A 20029-nucleotide genomic window follows, 5' to 3' on the forward strand; every position below is an offset into this window, starting at 1 on the left:
CAAGAAGAGAGCCAACAGTGATGCTAGATTAAACTCTCTTTGAGCTTGCGATATATCGATAGTTCAGCTATTTAACCCAATGGTATATTTACCATTACCATTATATATTTTTTAGAATAATTAAATTAATGAGTTTAAATTCAGGAGTTCTCCTCCAACATGCATCCAAATATGAAAGAACCAACTTTCAAATAAATGATTCTGGAAGATTCCTTTTGCAGTCCTAATTTCTTCTCTTGCTAAAGGCCAATGTTAAAGGGCACCTTGTGTTCATGTACTACAACTAGTTATTCCACGGCCACATATGGTTAACCGTAAATACATTTGCGGCGTTGTTGTAAGTTATGAAACTCTGTTCACGCTGCGATAGAGGTATTATAGTATATCCATACAAATAATCATCCAATACAATGAGCTCAACTTGTAACACTCTGTTGCAAGTATAAACAATTAAACATATACTCATTAAAATATAATTGTGCACTTGAATATGTTTAAATATATACATTGATGTATGTATATAAACATATTCACATAAATCTACAGCTCAGCATGATCATATATGTATGTACATTTGTATATGCACATACATATATTCACATAAGCAATTGAAGCACAAGCGTAACATGAGCTAGAGCCAGGCCAGCGTGTGAACGCTGACCAAGCACTTTGATGCAAGCGCTCCAACAATATGTATGTATGTACTGACACTCTCCCTCTTATTTGTAGCTGTCGCATAGAATCATTCTGAAAACAACTATGCATGCACACTGACGTGTTCATCTTGGATATATTATTTTTACAAAAGGAACCCGGTCTTGGCATATATCACATGGCGACCGTGACAAAGGAACCTAAAGGACCTACAAGGACTCTCCATGCTATAAATATTCTGTGTTCGAAAAGAGAAACATAAAGCTGCTAACAAAAGCAACAACCAACGGCAGAAGAGCAATGAGAGGCCCAATCCATCAAAACCAAATGCAAAAGAAAACCAACCAACAAGGAACACGAATGAACAGTGAAGATATTCCCTTTGCGGAATCTGCTCCTATCGAGCAAAGGAATGCACCGACGCTAGAAGAAGCGTTAGAGTTGTATCCCAACGATGGACCGCGCCCACTCACAATAGCGGAGTACCGGGCCCGCAACACCAAATCAACAAAGCCAAAGAAGACTAAAAGAGGAGGCCAAGTACGCAAGCTACTCCAGCAGAAGAGGCTGGAAGTAGACCTACTGGCCACTCTGAAGACGGAGGAAGACCGACAACGCTGCATAGAGCGTATTGACATCCTGAAAGCTGAACTTCGCCAAAGAGGGGCCGCAGACATGCGCAAGCCTTAACTTGCCTTTAATTTAATAATTATAATTATAACCTTAATAGCAAGTTGAAGCACGAAAGTGCAACTTGCGAAATACTAACTGTCTGATAGGCTTTTACTAACAATGTGGTTGGAGATTTTTTTTTTTTTTAACAATAAAACAAATTAAATGTATACCTGAATTGTGAGCCAACCACATTCTCTATAATTTTTCCACGTCTCTGGCTCGCTGTGCAAGACACAGTTGAGATAAATTTTGATTCTCCCTTACTTTTTTTTCTTTACGAATAATTTAAATAAAAAAAATATGCATGAATCCATAACAGTTTAATTTTAACATTTCAAATAGGAATCAAATTTAAGCAAATATGTACCGGTCAAAACATATTTATGAAAAAAAAAAAAAAAAATTAAAGTAATTGCTAAACAAAAGTTTTTAACCTGTCTTTATGAACTTTATTCCATATTTTTGCATACTTGTAATAAATAAAAACAAAAATCCCATACGTATGTTCGATAATAGCATAAGTAAATTTGATGATATATCCGTTATACCCACAATGGGGTTAATCAAAACAAAATCAGTGGACTCCACTGCAAATGTCATAAATAAAATTGAATCATCAAATGCTGATATGAGACTAACATACTACTATTAATAATTGCCATAATATTGTTACACAATAAATGTGTAACAAAAAGAGCTCTAAGCCAAGCTAATGATCTAGATCTACAAATACATATGCACACAAGCAATTATAAATCAAAACCTTTTTAACAAAAGTTAAAATATATAGATAAAAAAAAATGACCCATTGTGACAGGTAGGTACTTTGAAAAAATAAACAACAGGCACCCTAGCATAGTCCAAGACTTAACTGAGGTTTTTACAAATTAGGTTGTACAAATTTGGTTAGCTTACCTTGACATTACGCGCGAAGATTTCCCAGTTAAAGGAGGCACTAGGGTACAGATGAGTTTCATTCTCACGGTACCATATGTATGCTGTTTTTCAAACGCAGCAGGCATACTGCGTTTCTACCTAATGGAGGAACCACAGCAGTAAAAAAAAAAAAAAAAAAAAAAAAAACAACAAATGTATTTTTTTTTTCTTTTCTCAAAGAACTAAACACACCCATAATCAGTTTAATAGGCTTAGGCAGTTAGTGTAGAATATGGATAAAAGAAACAAAAAAGCTCCAAAAATATTTACCTTTCCTTGATTTCCTGATACAATCAGGTGAAACAAATCACAAATACAAGGAAATAAGGTTTTGGATAGCCCACAACTACAAATTTCAAAAAAATATTCTAGATCTTATGGAAAATCCATAACAGTAGCTTATAGTAGATTGTTAGCTAAGACTCCTTTAAGAAAAGAAGTGCCCGGATGGGTCCACGAACTTTTCTAGGACTCAATTGCGCTGATAAACATATCAGAATCGAGTGCAGAACCAATAGATTTAACAGACTCAGATGTAGAAATAATAGACATAGAATAGTAAAAATTTTCAAAATTTTTCTTTAATTAACAACAGGTCTAAACGACAAATTTCTTTTTTTTTAAGTAAAATGGGTTCTCAAAAATCCAAAATAGAAATAGAAATTAATCTTAGAAATTAATCTTAACAAACTATGGTTACTTGGGATGATATAATAGGAAAAGCTAGAATACACGCACAAGAATTAACTAAATCTTGTAAGTACCTCTCGCAGAATAGAGAAACATCCCAAGACACAGTAACCAAACACACGAAAATAATAACCGAGAATCTTCAAGCTATTAGAGCAGTATTAACTGAACACTATAGCAAACTAAAGACATGGCAAAAAACAGCCGCAAACGCGTTCACAGTGATTGCAAACAAAAAGCAATAACTGTGCTAAACAGAGACAATATTGAATTTAAACAAACATCTGATTTGGAAACTTCAATAGTACTGTAAGAAAAAACGCAACTAATGGCTGGTGAAGAAATAAGTCAAGAAAAACCATCAGTGATAAGTCTTAACAAACCAACAATTCCCAAAGAAAACAACAAAATGACACAAACAGTGGTAGAATTCATAAACACAGCCACCAGGCTGCTACCATACTTCGATGGTGATATTAAAAATCTACCGGGTTTCCTTGGAGCGCTTCGCGTACTTAACACCATAAAAGAAACGGGTAATACCCCAAGTTCTGATACAACGATTGATGAAGTAATACGAAAACTATCAACAATCTTCAAGGGTGAATCAGTGGATCTTTTAACAGCAAAAATTAAAAATCTGCAAAGAAATCCCAATAACTGTGTTTTATACACAAAGGAGATTACTGAGTTGACCGACGCCCTTAAAGGCGCATATATTTCGGATGGTCTTCCAACTGAACAAGCAATAAAATACACCACCAAAGCTGCAGTAAATGCTATGGTAAGCCATACCAAAAGTCAAAGAGTCCAGCTATTAATGGAATCAGGAAACTTTGATTCGGCTAAAGAAGCCATTGCTAGATTCACTACTCTTTCAGTAGAGACGGGCTCCACAGAAGGTTTCCAAAATAATACCATTTTTTATGCCCAGCATAATGACCGCGGCAGACGCCGCTATAACAATAATAGTAACTGGAGAAACAACTCGAATTGGAACAATAACAACTCGAATTGGAGCAATAACGATGCCCACAGAGCCCAACGAGGCCGAGTCTCAATAGAATTGCAGACAGATAAATATATTATTCCATACGAATTTCACATGCTTCATTCAGATTTCGCAATCTCATGCAATGGAATAATAGGATTAGATTTCATTAAAACTTTTAATTGCAAATTAGATTACAGCAATTCAGAAGATTGGTTTATACTTAGACCACGAAAATTAACGTACCCAATTTATGTTCCAATAACATTCAATTCTGGTAATAACTCAACACTTCTACCAGCAAGATCCCAAGTGGTACGCAAAATAGAATTATCTTCAGCAGAAGATAACATTTTAATTCCGAATCAGGAAATTAAACCGGGTGTTGCAAACACAGTTGCAACAGCCCAAAGTACTTTTGTCCGATTCTTAAATACCACAGATAAATGCCAAATAGTAGGCGTTAACAATATAAAATTTGAATCACTTTCGAACTACGATATAGATCAAAATACCAAAGATATAAGAAAAGAATCTGTAATTCATAAATTGAACAAAAATTTCCCAATACTATTCAAAAACAAACTCGAAAAGTTATGCACTGAGTATAGTGATCACAACAAATAATTTTTATAAACAAAAATAAAGACTTAAGGATGATGAACCGGTATATGTGAAAAATTACCGGAGTCCGCATAGCCAAATAAAAGAGATTCAGCGACAATTTGGAAAGTTAATCGAACAGGGTATTGTTGAACCGTCTGTTTCGCCTTATAATAGCCCACTCTTACTAGTCCCAAAGAAAACACTTTCGGGATCTAAAGAAAAAAACTGGCGATTAGTAATTGACTATCGTCAAATAAACAAAAAATTGCTGTCAGATAAGTTCACGCTCTCCAGAATTGATGATATTCTTGATCAATTGGGAAGAGCAAAATATTTTTCTTGCCTTGACTTAATGTCAGGTTTTCATCAAATTGAACTAGAAGAAAAATCAAGAGATATAACGTCTATTTCAACGAGCAATGGCTCATATCGTTTCACACGATTACCTTTCGGTCTAAAAATAGCACCTAATTCATTTCAGAGAATGATGACAATAGCATTCTCGGGGTTGAGCCAAGTCAAGCTTTCCTCTATATGGATGATTTAATCGTTATTGGTTGTTCTGAACAACATATGATTAAAAATTTAGTAGATGTTTTTAAACTTTGCAGAAAAAATAATCTAAAACTGCATCCAGAAAAAATACAAAAAGTACATAAAGATAGATTAAAAAAAAAGAAGTAATATCAAAAAGTAATTAAAAAAAAAATCAAAGAAGCTAACATCGGCTATGCCGAAGTTTGTATACCCTTGCAGTCCTTGGTAATAATAATTTTACATGTTCAAAATTTGTTTTCTGCAACTCAATTCATCAATATACAAACAAAACAATTTTACTCTCATATTATCACATATGTAAATTTCATAGCATACTCGATTTTTATGAAAATGTTTCTTCTAGTTCTTCTAGAGCTATTTGATATAGTGGTCCGATCCTTATGGATTTCATACTTTATTTTTGGCGGGTAATAAAAACCCCCGAAAAAAAATTTCAGCCCGATAGCTCTTAAAACGGCTGAGTAAAACGCGTACGCACAGACGGACAGACGGACATGGCTATATCGACTCAGCTTCTCACGCTGATCAAGAATATATATACTTTATGGGGTCGGAAACGTCTCCTTCTGTGCGTTACAAACATCTGATCAATTTTATAATACCCTCTGTAAGGGTATAAAAATATATATATACAAATTTTTTATGGATTCATCTATTATTGAAAATATATTCATATGATTTCGAAAAATAAGATAGAAAGAAAATTTGTCTGAGCAGACACAAACTAAAACCAAAAAAAAAAAAAAAAAATGTTTTCCCTAATATACACATTTACCTTACCCTTCTTTTACCTTTACTCAATTATCTAATGATTATTAATAACTCCATAATATTACGTTATTCTCTAAAAAGGGGAGGTGTAGTATATTCATACAAATAATCATTCAGTACAATGAGCTCAACTTGTAACACTCTGTTGCAAGTATAAACAATTAAACATATACGCATTAAAATATAATTGTGCACTTGAATATGTTTAAATATTATTATTATTATTATAAGTATAGGATATAGTTTTAAACTATCAACCTAACTATATTTTACAAGCACTGGCAACTAAGGCCTTCGGCTTAGACGAAAACTACATCCATACACTAGCCTGGGATTCGAACCCGGATCCTCGTTGTTCAGTTGCTCAAATGACTGGGTCACTTAGACAACTCGTCTACCGAGGACTGCATGTTTAAATATATACATTGATGTATGTACATAAACATATTCACATAAATCTACAGCTTAGCATGATCATATATGTATGTACATTTGTATATGCACATACATATATTCACATAAGCAATGTATGCACAAGCGTAACATGAGCTAGAGCCAGGCCAGTGTGAACGCTGACCATGCACTTTGATGCATGTGCCCCAATTAATATGTATGTATGTATGTACTGACACTTTCCCTCTCTTTTGTAGCTGTCGCTTAAGTCGCAGCATAAGAATATCTATGCAAAAATAGGTTAAGCAAAAGAATATTATTGGAATAAAAATCAATTTGAATATTGAAGTGGAACCCGGTCATTACATGGCGACCGTGACAATAGGCCAAAACAAGGCCTAAGGACATTGAATAGGGATTCCGGGAGAAGGAAAATAACCCAATCTTCATTCGTTGAATTCAAAATATGAACTGATTTTATTAACAAAAGTATGGAGTTTATATAGGGAATCTTAGGCTCTAGGAGGTAACAATTGTTCTTAAAATATCTTATTCTAATGAGACTCAAACCCAAGATTTCGGGGGTTGAAAATTATTATTGTTTTGGGCACGGCGTCGGCCACTTGACATCCTGCCTTCGTGATCTTTTGGGTTAGTTTAGAATTACAAGTGTTTTTTCCACACATGTGTGGCTGATTGTAATTTTAGTCATATGCTAGATTAGTTGTTTGTGACAAAAGTACAGTTGTGTTATAATTTCTTTAGTGCATCTGATTTGGTGAAGCCGCTTCAGATGAACATGATGTTTTTCTTAAACAGACATCGAAGGACCCAGGACTAAGGACATCGAGGGACCAAAGGACATCGAATACCAACAAAATTTTGTGTACGTATGTGTGTGTGTTACAAAAAAAAAAAAAAAAATTTAAAGCACGAAAATGAGAAACTGTTACGATGGATAACTACTTTCAAAGAGTTAGCAGACAAAACCCGGGCTTAAGAGAAAATATAATTGAGGTATTTAGGAGCCAATACAGCCACTCCCCTCAAAGCTCGTTAACTCTAGTGCAAATAAGAACCATATACTCGGAACACACCGAAGATAAATTCCCAGTAAAAGGGGACACAAGAATGCAAATGTGCTTCTTGTTGAGTGTACCCAATATATGCTGCTACACAAATGCAGTAGGTACTTTCCATTTCTACTTGATGAAATAAAAAAAAAAAAAAAAATTTTTGAATAAAAAGAAAATAACAAAAAAAAAGAGAGAAGAACACACACACACATACACACAAAAATGTAAATTAACAATAAAAAAAAAAAAAAAAAATTACAGTGCTGATGACTAGCACCGAACCGTCACATCCAGAGGACTTGGATTTCCTGATGGCTGTACCTGCCGTGCAATGGGACGCACCCCTCCTCGAAGAGGTATTAGAGGTGTGCCCAACGAGGGACCACGCCCACTCACGATAGCTGAGTACCGGGCTCGCCAAGACAAGAAAAAAGAAGACCCCAAAAAGAAGTCAAGATGAGGAAAGTGCGCCAGACTAAGGCGCGAGAGGAGGTCCTCCAGGACCTCCTCCACATAAAACTTTACGACAAGGACCGACAGCACTACACAGAGTGCTTAATGAAAAACACATCCGAACTTCGCCAAAAAGCGAAGAAACGCAATGAGTAAATAATTCTCTTGCCTCTAATAATAATTGAAATTACATTTAAATATTAAGATAATATAAGCATGTACGAGTTTGCACTTGTTGCACAGTACAACTACTGACAAACATTTGATAGGCTATTACTAAAAAACATGCGTAGGCATAGAATTAATTAAACCATTTTTCCAGCTGTAAGCCTGCGCATGTATAATCTTCTATCTTTCCACGTCTCTGGCTCACTGTGCAAGACACAGTTGAGATAATTTTTCTTAAAAAAAAAAAAAAAAAATTTTTTTTTCAAGTTACATATAAATAAAACAAAAACAAATGAATCCATAAGGATTTTTTTCAAACATTTTTCTCAATAATCGCAAACATGTCTAAACGACCAAGAATAACAAAATTTTTTTTGCTAGAAAGAAGGGTTCTCAAAAATCTAAAATAGACCACCCAAGGGCTAATGTCGTTAATAGCGTTAAAATAGTAGATCACAAAGAAAATTTAGAAGAAATAGGGATATTGTTGTTAGCTATTCTAATATTAGTAGCCTTAAATCTGTCATTAAAATTATATGCAATGCATAATAAAATAATCAAGAAAAAATATCAGAGTAGAGCAGACGGCCTAAATACAGTATAAAAATGGGTCGAGTAGAACTTAAATATTTGAACAAATACGTTCCATTCTTAGACTTCCTCTTTAACAGAGGCGAAACCAAGCATAGAAGCATATAACCGCCTAAAGCGAAAAAATAGAATTTTACCCACCTGGGTACATAAACTATTTGAAGAACCCATAGAGACAATCAATCTCTCAGGGAATTAAAAAAAAAAAAAAAAAAAGAAGAGAGTGTACATTTTTTTTAAACAAAATATGATTACTTGGGATGATATAATAAGAGAAGCTAGAATACATGCACAAAAATTAAATAAATCTTGTAAATGCCTCTCGCAGAATAGGGAAACATCCCAAAGAACAATAGAAAAACACTCGAAAATAATAATAGTGAGCCTGAAAAATATCAGAGCAGTGTTAAGAGGACACTATAGTAAACTAACTCCGGCACGAAAAACAGCCGCAAATGCATTCTATGATGACTGCAAACAAAAGGCAAAATCCGCATTGAAAAGATATAATATTGAATATAAACAAACAATTGATTTGGAAAGTTCAATATCACTAGAAGATAAAACCAGGTCAACGGCGGAAGAAGAGATGGATGAAGAAGAACCAGTGAGTTTAGATAACAGAAAAATAACTCTTAATAAACTAGCCATTTCGCCAGGAAACGCAAAAATGACTCAAACAGAAGAGAAATCTTCAGAGCTTCATGGACGCATTGAATTTGATAAATTCACTAAAAGGCGTCCATGAGTGTGAGTGTGCCTAATAAAACAAAACTAAAAGTCAAATGTAAAAACGGAATCGGTAGCGTCAATAACAGCAAAAATTAAAAACCTACCACAGAGAAACAAAACAGCAAGTCAGTATGCTCAAGAAATTGAAAAGCTTACTGAATCTCTGGAAGGTGCCTTTATACACGACGGCACAACTGTCGAACTAGCCAAAAATTATACACTTTCAGTCGCTACAGAGGCAATAACAAAGAACTGCATAAACAACCAAGTACGTAACGTACTAAGAGCAGGTATTTTCCGTGACATGAACGAACTGACAACAAAGTTCGTAGACAGTAGTACAGCAGAAACAGGACATTCGAACCCTGTCATGCACTACCGTCAATACAATAGAAATGGACAAAATAACTACCGAGGTAGAGGTAATTACCAAAATAACGGTTATAGGAATAATAATAATACCGGTGGATATCGCGGTAACTCACGGTACAACAACCGAGGAAGAAATAATTCCAACCGTAACAGCTCGAACCGAGGTAGCTCTAACAACGGAAATGGTAATGTACGACTTACTCAAAGTAATTCGGAAAACCAATAGATCCCTGCAGATATTCAGAAGAAACTGTAAATGTATACACTTTCAATCTTAGCCTAAGTATTTTCATCAAGGTTAAAAACGAAAATACAAACAACACATATACCTTCTTGTTAGATACAGGTGCAGACTTATCAATAATAAAAGAAAAAACAGATCCTTTTGAACATATAGATACTTCAAACACAATTGAAATATCAGGAATTGGTGAAGGTTCAATTACTTCCAAAGGTCTAACCCTTTTAGAATTAAGACAAAATGAATTCATAATTCCATACAACTTCCATTTAGTAGACGAAAGTTTCCCATTCCCATTTGATGGAATTTTAGAACTAGATTTCTTCAAAACATTCAATTGTCAATTAGATTTCAGTGAACCAAACGATTCACTATTATTAATTTAAATTTTGCAATAAATATCCCAATATTACACACTTGTGACAGCAATACCACAATCCTCCTAGCGAGATCTGAAGTAATCCGGCAAATAAATATTCCAAATGAAAACTCAAATATCGTCATTTTAAATCAAGAGGTCGAAAATGTAATATTTATTGGAAATTCAATCTCCAGTCCGAACAAAACATTTTGCCGAATTTTAAACACAACAAAAACAGTAAAAAATTTAAATTTAAAAACCATAAAATATGAATCATTAAAGAATTATGAAATTGTACAGACAACTGATGACCCAAGAAGTCAATCAGTAATACAAAAACTAAAACCAAACTTCCCACCTATGTTCAAAAATATACTAGAAGAGCTCTGTACCAAGTATACAGATGTATTTGGTTTAGAAAACTAACCAATAACTACAAACAACTTTTATAAACAAGAACTAAGATTGAATGACAATCAGCCAGTATACACAAAAAATGAAGAAAGTAAGTCGACTCGTCGACTTGGGTATACCATACACCAGGTGAAACAAATATTTCAAATTTCGAAAACCAAATGTTTGTCTATTAAATTGTTTTTACATGTCTTATACTATGTGCTATCTCGCTCACTCTACGAACACACGAGCACTCTAGCGCCGCCACTAACCAACGGCCAATTCTGGCCTTGTGGACCGCTTAGTAAAATACGTTCATAAGCATATTTTGCATGCTTCTAGTCCGATTTCAATAAAATTTGGTGATTTGATAGAAATATATAAGAATAATTAGTCTGCCGAATTTGAATGCGATAGTCAAAAAAATACAGGAGGAAATCGGTTTTTTCTAAATTATGGAGGCGGAAGTGGGCGTGGCAAAATGTGAAAATATATAAATTCTCCGCGCATACTATGCCAGTATACATACTAAATTTGGTGACTTTAGCTTTGTTAGTTTTTGATAAAATCAGTTCTGTTTAATTTGCGGGGGCGGAAGTGGGCGTGGCAAAATGTTTAAATAGCCAATATCTATTAAGCTAGTCTACATAGCAAATTCAATGTCGGTAGCTATCATAGTTTTTAAGGAAATCAGTTTTATGTACATTCTGGGGGTGGAAGGGGGCGTGGCAAAAAGTTTAAACAATTAGTTTCTGCGCGCTAACTAAACGAGCATATAAACCAAATTTGATGTCTCTAGCTATTATACTTTTTAAGAAAAACAGTTTTGTGTGATTCCAGGGGGCGTGGCAAAAAGTTTGAAGAATTAATTTCTGCGCGCTAACTAATCGGGTATACAAACTAAATTTGATGTCTCTAGCTGTCATACTTTTTAAGAAAAACAGTTTTATGTGATTCCTGGGGGCATAGGGGGGCGTGGCCGAAATTCCAATTAACTCTGTACATGTGCATAATACACGAGTAAACATGCCAAATTTGGTGGCTCTAGCTCTTATAGTCTCCGAGATCTGCGTGTTCATACAGACGGACGGACGGACGGACGGACAGACGGACATGGCTATGACAGACGACTCGGCTGTTGATCCTGATCAAGAATATATATACTTTATAGGGTCGGAGAAGCTTCCTTCTGCCTGTTACATACATTTTGGCGACTTTAATATACCAACGATCAGTCTTGTTGTGACAGTCGATGCAGACGGTTGTGTTCGCGGAAGACAAACTATTGCGTATTCTCAGTCGAGATAACGGTGAAGTGTCAAACGGAATAATAAACAACGACAGAGTGAACGAAAACAAAACAAAAACAAAGACTGCACTAAAAGTGCCGTAAATCTTGCTTTCTGCTTGTCGGCAGTGGCAAGTACCGTTGCTTGGTCTCCAAGGCCAAATAAACTTCAAGCGGTAATTTCGTACCAAAAAAGTGTAACATACCTACAGGCTGGGCAAAAATTTAAAAAATTAAAAAGTGTAGCGTACTTTTTGGCTGACGTGGCTCCCGTAGCCAAAATCAACATGGACTTGCCATCCACGTCAAAGAAAGCTTCGCTGAAGCTTTTAATGCAGAAACCGCAGGTCAAAGGTGCTTTAACGGCCAAACAGGCCAAGGCAAAGAAGAAGTCGCCATCAGCAGGAATAAGCGACAGTGAGAATGACGATGCTTCGTCTAGTACCGAGCCAGGTGAGATCCGACGCAAGGCCCCTAATCGGAAGTCTAAGCAGTGTCAGGCAACTGCTGACGCTGATAATGTTGCTGGAGTTAACCGTCTCGGCAACAATAGATTTGCACCACTGTCAGATAATGACGACGCTGACGACGACATGGACCAGGATCAAGGTCAAGATGATACCCCATCTGTGGCACCTGAGAAAACCATCAAGCCACCACCAATTTTCATCTCTGGCGTTGAAAATATCAAGTCTTTGCTCAATGAGATTGTAGGCGCCATTGGCAATAATAATTTTACCTAAAAATCTGGAAGGGACGGCCGAATCCGGGTCATGACAGACACCAAGGAGAGTTTCTTTAAGTTGAAGGAATTTCTGAAAAACAATCTCATGCTGTACAAGACTTTCCAGCCAAAGGATGAACGGGCCTACAGAATTGTCATTAAAGGACTCCATTTCTCTACTGACCATGAAGACATCAAGGTGGCCCTAGCCTCTTAAGGACACCACATCAGAGAAATGCAAATAAAAAATGGCATCAGTCGTGGCACAAAGAAGCCAATGTCGCTCTTCTTTGCCAATCTGGAACCGGCCAGCAACAATCGTGATGTTTTCACAATCAAACGTCTCTGCAGCTGCATTGTGGCCATAGAGCCTCCACTTAAATCAAGAGATGTCCTGCAATGCCACCGTTGTCAAGGTTTCGGTCACACAAAAGCCAACTGCGGACTCCGTTTCGCCTGTGTGAAATGCGGAAGCCATGTGCATGCCACTGCTGAGTGCCCCAAGCCCAAGGAGGCCCCCCCACGCTGCGATAATTGTCAAGGAGAGCACACTGCCTCCTACAAGGGTTGCAAGGCCTACCAAAAAGCCAAGGAGCACTACCTACCTAAGGCCAAAGTTTCTCCTTGTGCATCAGGCCCCGCACCTCGCGCCCCAGGAATTAGTGCTACCAACGTCATGCCTGGCATCTCTTTTGCCAACGTTCTAAGAGGTCAACAACAGCAGCCCCCGCAGCAGGAGCAGCAGCAAGAGCAATCACCCAATGCTGACACCAGACATGACCCAAAAGTGGATCGACTTGAGGCCATGATGATGAAGATAAGTCATTCTTCAACATCAACGGCTACGACGTTATTCACGTCAACCATCCGAACGGAACTGCGCGTGGAGGAGCGGCAGTTATCATTAAAACTGGTTTGAAATATGTGGAACTCCCTGCGTTTCAGGAGCCCTGGGCTCAGTGTGCTAAGGTGAGAGTAATATCCCCGACTGGAGACACCACTGTTGCGGCTATATACTGCCCTCCAAGATACCTGGTTGCTCAGACTCAATTCCAAGAGCTCTTTGACAGTCTAGGTAATCGGTTCGTTGCTGGAGGTGATTTTAATGCCAAACACACGTGGTGGGGATCCCGCATCATAAATCCTAAGGGCAGGGCCCTTTATAACTGCATGACATACAGCAGGTTTGACTGCCACTCCACTGGAGAGCCAACACACTGGCCTATTGATCCCAATAAGATCCCAGATTTATTGGACTTTGCCGTGTCCAAAGGAGTAGACAGACACAGAATTGTCGCAAGCAATGATCTAGACCTCTGTTCAGATCACTGTGCAGTCAAGCTGCTTATTAACATGCCAGCCAGCACGAATGCAGTCAGAAGCAGACTGTTCAAGAGAAGTACCAACATTCAGTCCTACCAGGCATGGCTCCAAAATAACTTGGATCCAACGGTTCAGCTGAACGATGAGGAGGACCTGGACGATGCTGTCGAGCGGCTCAATATTGCAATACACAACGCGGCCTCGTTTGCCACTCCGCCACCTACTTTTAACTCAAGGAACGTTCCAAGTAGAGATGCACATCTCTGGAACTCGGAAGTTTCCTCACTGGTCGCAGGGAAGAGACGACTGCGTCATGTATGGCAGAACTCTAGGAACCCCAGGGACAAGGCCGACTTTAACAGTGCGGCAAAGGATCTTAAAGAGCTCTTATACAGTCTCCGTCGAGATTCCTTAGAAAGTTTTCTGCAAAACGTCGAGCCTGGAGATTAGCAACATAATCTTTGGCGGCTGACAAAAAACATCAAGAGACCCACCAAGAGGAAGGAGCCTATTAAGAAGGAAGACGGTACCTGGTGCCGCTCAGACAGCGACAGGGCAGCAGCCTTCGCCAACCATTTGTCTGAAGCCTTCACTCCGTTTAATAGGTGCACACAACTCGAAGCTAGCCAAACGCTAGAGTTCCTAGATGTCCCCTGCAAAATGGCTCTCCCCATCCGGCACGTCGAATCAGATGAACTGCTCGCTGAGATCGCGAAGCTAAAGTCGTCCAAATCGCCTGGATATGATGGCATTGACGCACCATCAGTCAAAGCCCTCCCAACAAACGCAGTTCAGCTTCTCCTCAACATTATAAACAAATGCTTCCTGATAGGACATTTCCCCTCCCAGTGGAAGTGCGCCGAAATCATCCTGATCCAAAAACCTGGGAAACCTGCAGCTAAACTCACCTCATATCGTCCGATCAGTCTACTGGCAGTATTCTCCAAAATAGTTGAGAGACTATTTTTGCGTAGAATGCGGCCAACACTGGACGAGGCCGAATTGATCCCCGATCACCAGTTTGGTTTCAGAGAGTGCCATGGCACACCGGAGCAGTGCCACAGGATCACAGGTAAAATACTGGAAGCATTTGAGGAAAAAAAGTACTGCAACGCAGTCTTTCTGGACGTTAAGCAAGCGTTCGATAGGGTTTGGCACACTGGACTGCTGTTCAAGCTGAAGACCGCTCTCCCAGCACCCTTCTACATGTGGCTGCGCCACCTATGCGGATGACACTGCCTTCTTGGCATCCGACGAGTCACTGCTGACTGCTGGCAGTTTGATTCAGGTGCAGTTAGACGCCACTAACACTTGGCTCCGGCGCTGGAATATTGTCGTCAACCCCGAGAAGTCTGTGCAAACGACCTTTGCGCTTCGAAGAGGATACTGCCCTGCCATACATTTGGATGGAAGTACCATTCCATTCAGCGACTCGGCTAAATACCTGGGCCTCATCATGCATACAAATCTTCCAAAATAAAACTCTAAGAATCTTGTCCGACGCCCATGTGTTCACCTCAAACAGAGAGCTACACGAAACGCTGGAGATTCCTTGGGTACACGAGGAAATTATAAGAATCACCAAGGCCCATCTGGAGCGGCTTGATGGGCACACTAACCCCCTAGCCATCAACTTGTTGGATAACAGCACTGCCACACGCCGTCTAAGGAGGCTGCACCCATTGGATCTGCCGGATCTAGATGAGGACTAACCCTTCAGCGCAGCCGGTTTTTCTCTCAATTGTCCCACTTTTGTATATTAAAACACTTTTGTTACCCCGTAATCTGTACTTGCTTTACTATTGTTATACCCCATAATCTTCCCTGTTTTCACAATATTGTTTTACCCCATAATCTTTACCGTTCTCACATTATTTAAAATATTTCCACATGTCAAAGTATGGTCATGGTATTTGCTTATTATCCACTGTTGGATAGATTGTAAATTGGAGGAACCCAGTTAAATAAAAAAAAAAAAAAAAAAAAAAAAAATATACCATTTCACCCTATGGGTGTATTGTATAATTACAGAATACCACACATGCATAAAGATGAAATAACTAGACAAGTCGATAAGCTCATTAAAGATAAAATAGTTGAACCGTCAGTGTCCGAGTATAATAGTTTGTTACTACTGGTACCGAAAAAGGGTTTACCAGGATCAGAAAAGAAACGATGGCGTTTGGTAATAGACTATCGTCAAATAAACAAAAAATGGTTGTCCGATAAATTCCCATTACCAAGAATAGGTGATATTCTTGATCAACTAGGCAGGGCCAAATATTTTTCATGCCTAGATTTCCGGTTTTCACCAAATAGAACTAAAAGATAACTCGATAAGATCTTATCAGTTTACTAGATTACCGTATGGTCTGAAAATAGCAAATGCTCAAAAACATAAAGGATATTTTTGACATATGCAGAAAACACAACCTAAAACTGCATCCAGAGAAATGTTCATTCTTCATGCACGAAGTGACATTCTTAGGTCACAAGTGTACCGACAAAGGAATATTGCCAGATGACAACAAATATGACGTCATTGCAAAATACCCAGTACCAACAGATGCTGCTAGTGCTAGAATATTCGTTGCATTTTGTAACTATTACAGACGTTTTATTAAAAACTTCGCAAAACATGCACGTCCAATAACACAACTATGTAAGAAAAACGTAGAATTTGTTTGGTCTGAAGAATGCCAAAAAGGATTTGAATATCTGAAAAAAGCCTTAATAGAACCCATACTGCTGCAGTATCCAGATTTTAGCAAAGAATTTTGCATAATAACAGATGCTAGCAAATATGCATGTGGAGCAGCACTAACTCAAACTTATGGCGATAAGCAGTTGCCAGTAGCATACGCGTCCCGTTCGTTCACTAAAGGTGAAAGTAATAAAAGTACTACTGAGCAAGAACTAGCAGCGATACACTGGGCTATTAGACAATTTCGGCCATATATATATGGCAGACACTTCAGAATCAAAACAGACCATAGACCACTAACGTATTTATTTTCTATGATAAATCCGAGTTCAAAATTAAGAAGAATGAGACTTGATCTAGAGGAATATGAATTTACAGTAGAATATCTGAAGGGAAAAGATAATTTTGTTGCGGATGCATTATCCCGCATTACAATTCAGGATCTAAAAAACACAAAAGCTAATGTCCTGAAAGTCACTACCAGGCAGCAAAGTAGACAAAATAATCTCTGGCCAGATGATAAAAATGAAAATACAATTAGGCAGGTACCTAATGACGCTTCTAAGCCCAAAATACATGAAGTACTCTACAATGATGAAGTAGGAAAGGTAGTGACCTTGCGCATAACACACGATTTATGTTTCTTCAAACATGGAAAGAAAGTTATAGCAAGAATTGAGATTGGAGATTTGTATACCAATGGAAATCTAGACTTAGGTCAGTTTTTTCAAAGGCTTGAAAAACAAGCCGGTATACTTGAAATCAAACAACTCAAATTGGCACCGAGTGAAAAGATCTTTGAAACATTTTCAATAGAATCTTTTAAAGAAATGGGCAATAAAATATTGAAAACATTATTGGATCAACGCAAACTCCTCCTAGACCATAAGAGCTACAGAGCTGAAATTTTGCACGTAGGCTTGTATATACTGCAGGGGTTGTATATCTCGGATTGGACCACAATATCATATAGCTCCCATACAAACCCCAAAGTCACAAACAGTGACTTTTCTCAATAACTTCGTTATTTTCGTGAAACTTAATATTAGAGAGTTTATTACGCTTAAAAACTACTGTGCCGAATTTGATAAAGATCGGGTGACTATATCATATAGCTGCCATAGGAACGATCGGTGGAAAACGGTGCTTATGATCAATATCTTCGTTATTTCCTATGACTGTAGGCTTTCTTTCGCAAGCATAAGCCTTTTTAGATAAAACGTTCTTCCACATTGATGGCTAATAGGTAAGGATAGAGTTACCAAAAAAGTTGCAAGGGTATACAAACTTTGACGCGGTCGAAGTTAGCCCCGGCCCTCTGGTTTTATTTTAAAGTTGCCTAACTTGTTTGGTATTTTTCTGTTTATAAATCAGCAAAATGTTTTTTTTTGTTTTTTCTGATTAATTAAAATGAAAAAAATCAAAACATAAATTGAAAAAGGAGATTTAAACAATGTTAGTTCTATTCGATTTTAACAATTCAAAAAACTGAATTTTTTTGAGACAGTTTAATTGTTTATTAATTTTTTTGTATGCTTTAAGTTAACGTACCTAATACCTTTACTTCTACGGACCGTTGAGAAGTGTAGTTATGTTTATTTCTAGCTATGCAGGTATAAGTCCCTTGATCTGTATCCCGTTGAAGATTTTCTATTGAGAGAGTTCCATTATAAACACGTTGTCACATATTGACGGGTAACCGCATACCGTCTATAAAATGCAGTTAATATTAATAATTTATACATATTTTCGTATTAACTAAAATAATTTAGGGTTGTGTTTAACGAAAGTGTACTATTTCACGAAGTCATACCTTTTGTAACAAGAACAGATTCGATTGGATATCCGGCAACGGGACACTTTAATATAAATAGTTTACCTGCGATTGCAGACAGTTTTGGCATAAACCTAACATAGGGCATTCCTGAAATATACTTTATTCATTTATCTCTTTTTCTATTATCTTTCTTTTTAGGTTCCAAAGAAATATACCATAAATATTCAAACGGGCGGAATGGAAATCCTCTCCGGCTCGAGAAATTGCTCTGCATTCGTAGGCTCCCCCATCTTCAGTTTTAACAGCAGATATATTTACGTGACTTATGACATCACCGAACATTGTCATATATTGCCCTATCATCAGACGTTCATTCTGAAGTTATAATTATAATATTTAATTTATAAATAAAACAAAATAGTTAAGACTTACGTTCTGTAAAGAAAATCCATCTAAGTTCCAAACTATATTTGGCGTGGGGTTACCGCTGGCACTGCATTTTAATGAAACTGAGGGCCCCGACTTCATGGTTTGCTCTATGAACTTGTAAAGGAGTTGTGGTGCTACCTCTGAAAATGGTTTTAAAATATATATAAATGTAATAAAATAATTATTTGCACTAGTAAGTTTCAAATTATGCATTTTGAAGCTCAAAAAGTTGTCGTTAATAGTTCAAGATCATCTGATGGATGTTTATATCTTTCTGTGTCTATAATCACACTCTATTCTTCGACTAAGAAACGTTTTATAAATCGATAACACCGGATCGGATCCGATGTAAAATATGATGTCCCGTTTTATTAGATTCTGAAGAATACCTTAATATTCAAGGTCAAATTCAGAAAATATTTCCAAGCATGTTTTTACTTTAAAAATGGAGCGAAATCCGGTTTTTTTGCAATCACAAATGGAATTTTCATTGTTTTAAACGACTATGTCACATTTTCTAATGTTTTAATTTGTTTTACAATAATTACAAAAAGAAAAAAAGAAAAATTAAAAAATTTTTTTTTAGATTAATTTTGAAATTTGCTATTGATGGCTGATTTTCTTCAAATAATTTTCAACACTCAATACCTACTAAACTCAACATTTCGGGACTATAGTTGCTATTTTCCAAATCCTTTCGTGATTCCACGTGTTTCAGTGATGCAAAAAGTAGGTCCGAAGAGGCAGCCGGCATGTTAAAAAGGGTTTATTTTGCCTAACACTAGAAGTTTTTAATTTATTAGTGTATCTGAACCTTTTGTAGTCCTTGTTTTTACATTCCTGTGCTTCTTCGGATAGCTCTCCAATTGGTAAACACTGATATTCTATTAAATCCTTTCTGTGAGACGGCTGGATGGTTGAACATCTTCCTGCTCCGAATCTTTGAATCTTGTATATTCCTCAAGCCAAACTTTATTTTTTTTACCAAATTTGCCAGATTTCTGCCGCTTGCGATCCATGTTCGCCTTAAGTTACATTGTGCATATTTTATTTTTACCTTAAGCTCCGTACTAGCGTTTTCGAATGAAACGCCCATCTCCTTCAGCAATCCCATTTCAAA

The 20029-nt window shown here is 37.2% G+C and overlaps 1 protein-coding gene across 2 annotated transcripts in view; it reads right to left on the reverse strand.

Moving 5' to 3' along the window:
* The window catches only part of LOC137577202 (cell adhesion molecule Dscam2-like), a 753142-nt gene that overhangs the window by 70073 nt on the left and 663040 nt on the right, over positions 1–20029 (reverse strand). Inside the window, exons 7-10 of one of the 2 annotated variants that reach the window (XM_068293972.1) lie at positions 18913–19049; positions 18696–18855; positions 18517–18627; positions 18255–18413 (exon numbers count right to left, since the gene is read on the reverse strand). The exons of the other annotated variant lie outside the window; for it this stretch is intronic. Of the exons in view, the coding sequence (XP_068150073.1) occupies positions 18385–18413; positions 18517–18627; positions 18696–18855; positions 18913–19049 (437 nt within the window). The 3' untranslated portion in view covers positions 18255–18384. The remainder of the gene's footprint in view (positions 1–18254; positions 18414–18516; positions 18628–18695; positions 18856–18912; positions 19050–20029) is intronic. 2 annotated transcript variants of the gene reach the window in all.

The sequence above is a fragment of the Drosophila tropicalis genome, unplaced genomic scaffold (assembly GCF_018151085.1).
Source record: "Drosophila tropicalis isolate 14030-0801.00 unplaced genomic scaffold, ASM1815108v1 contig_1, whole genome shotgun sequence".
NCBI lineage: Eukaryota > Metazoa > Arthropoda > Insecta > Diptera > Drosophilidae > Drosophila > Drosophila tropicalis.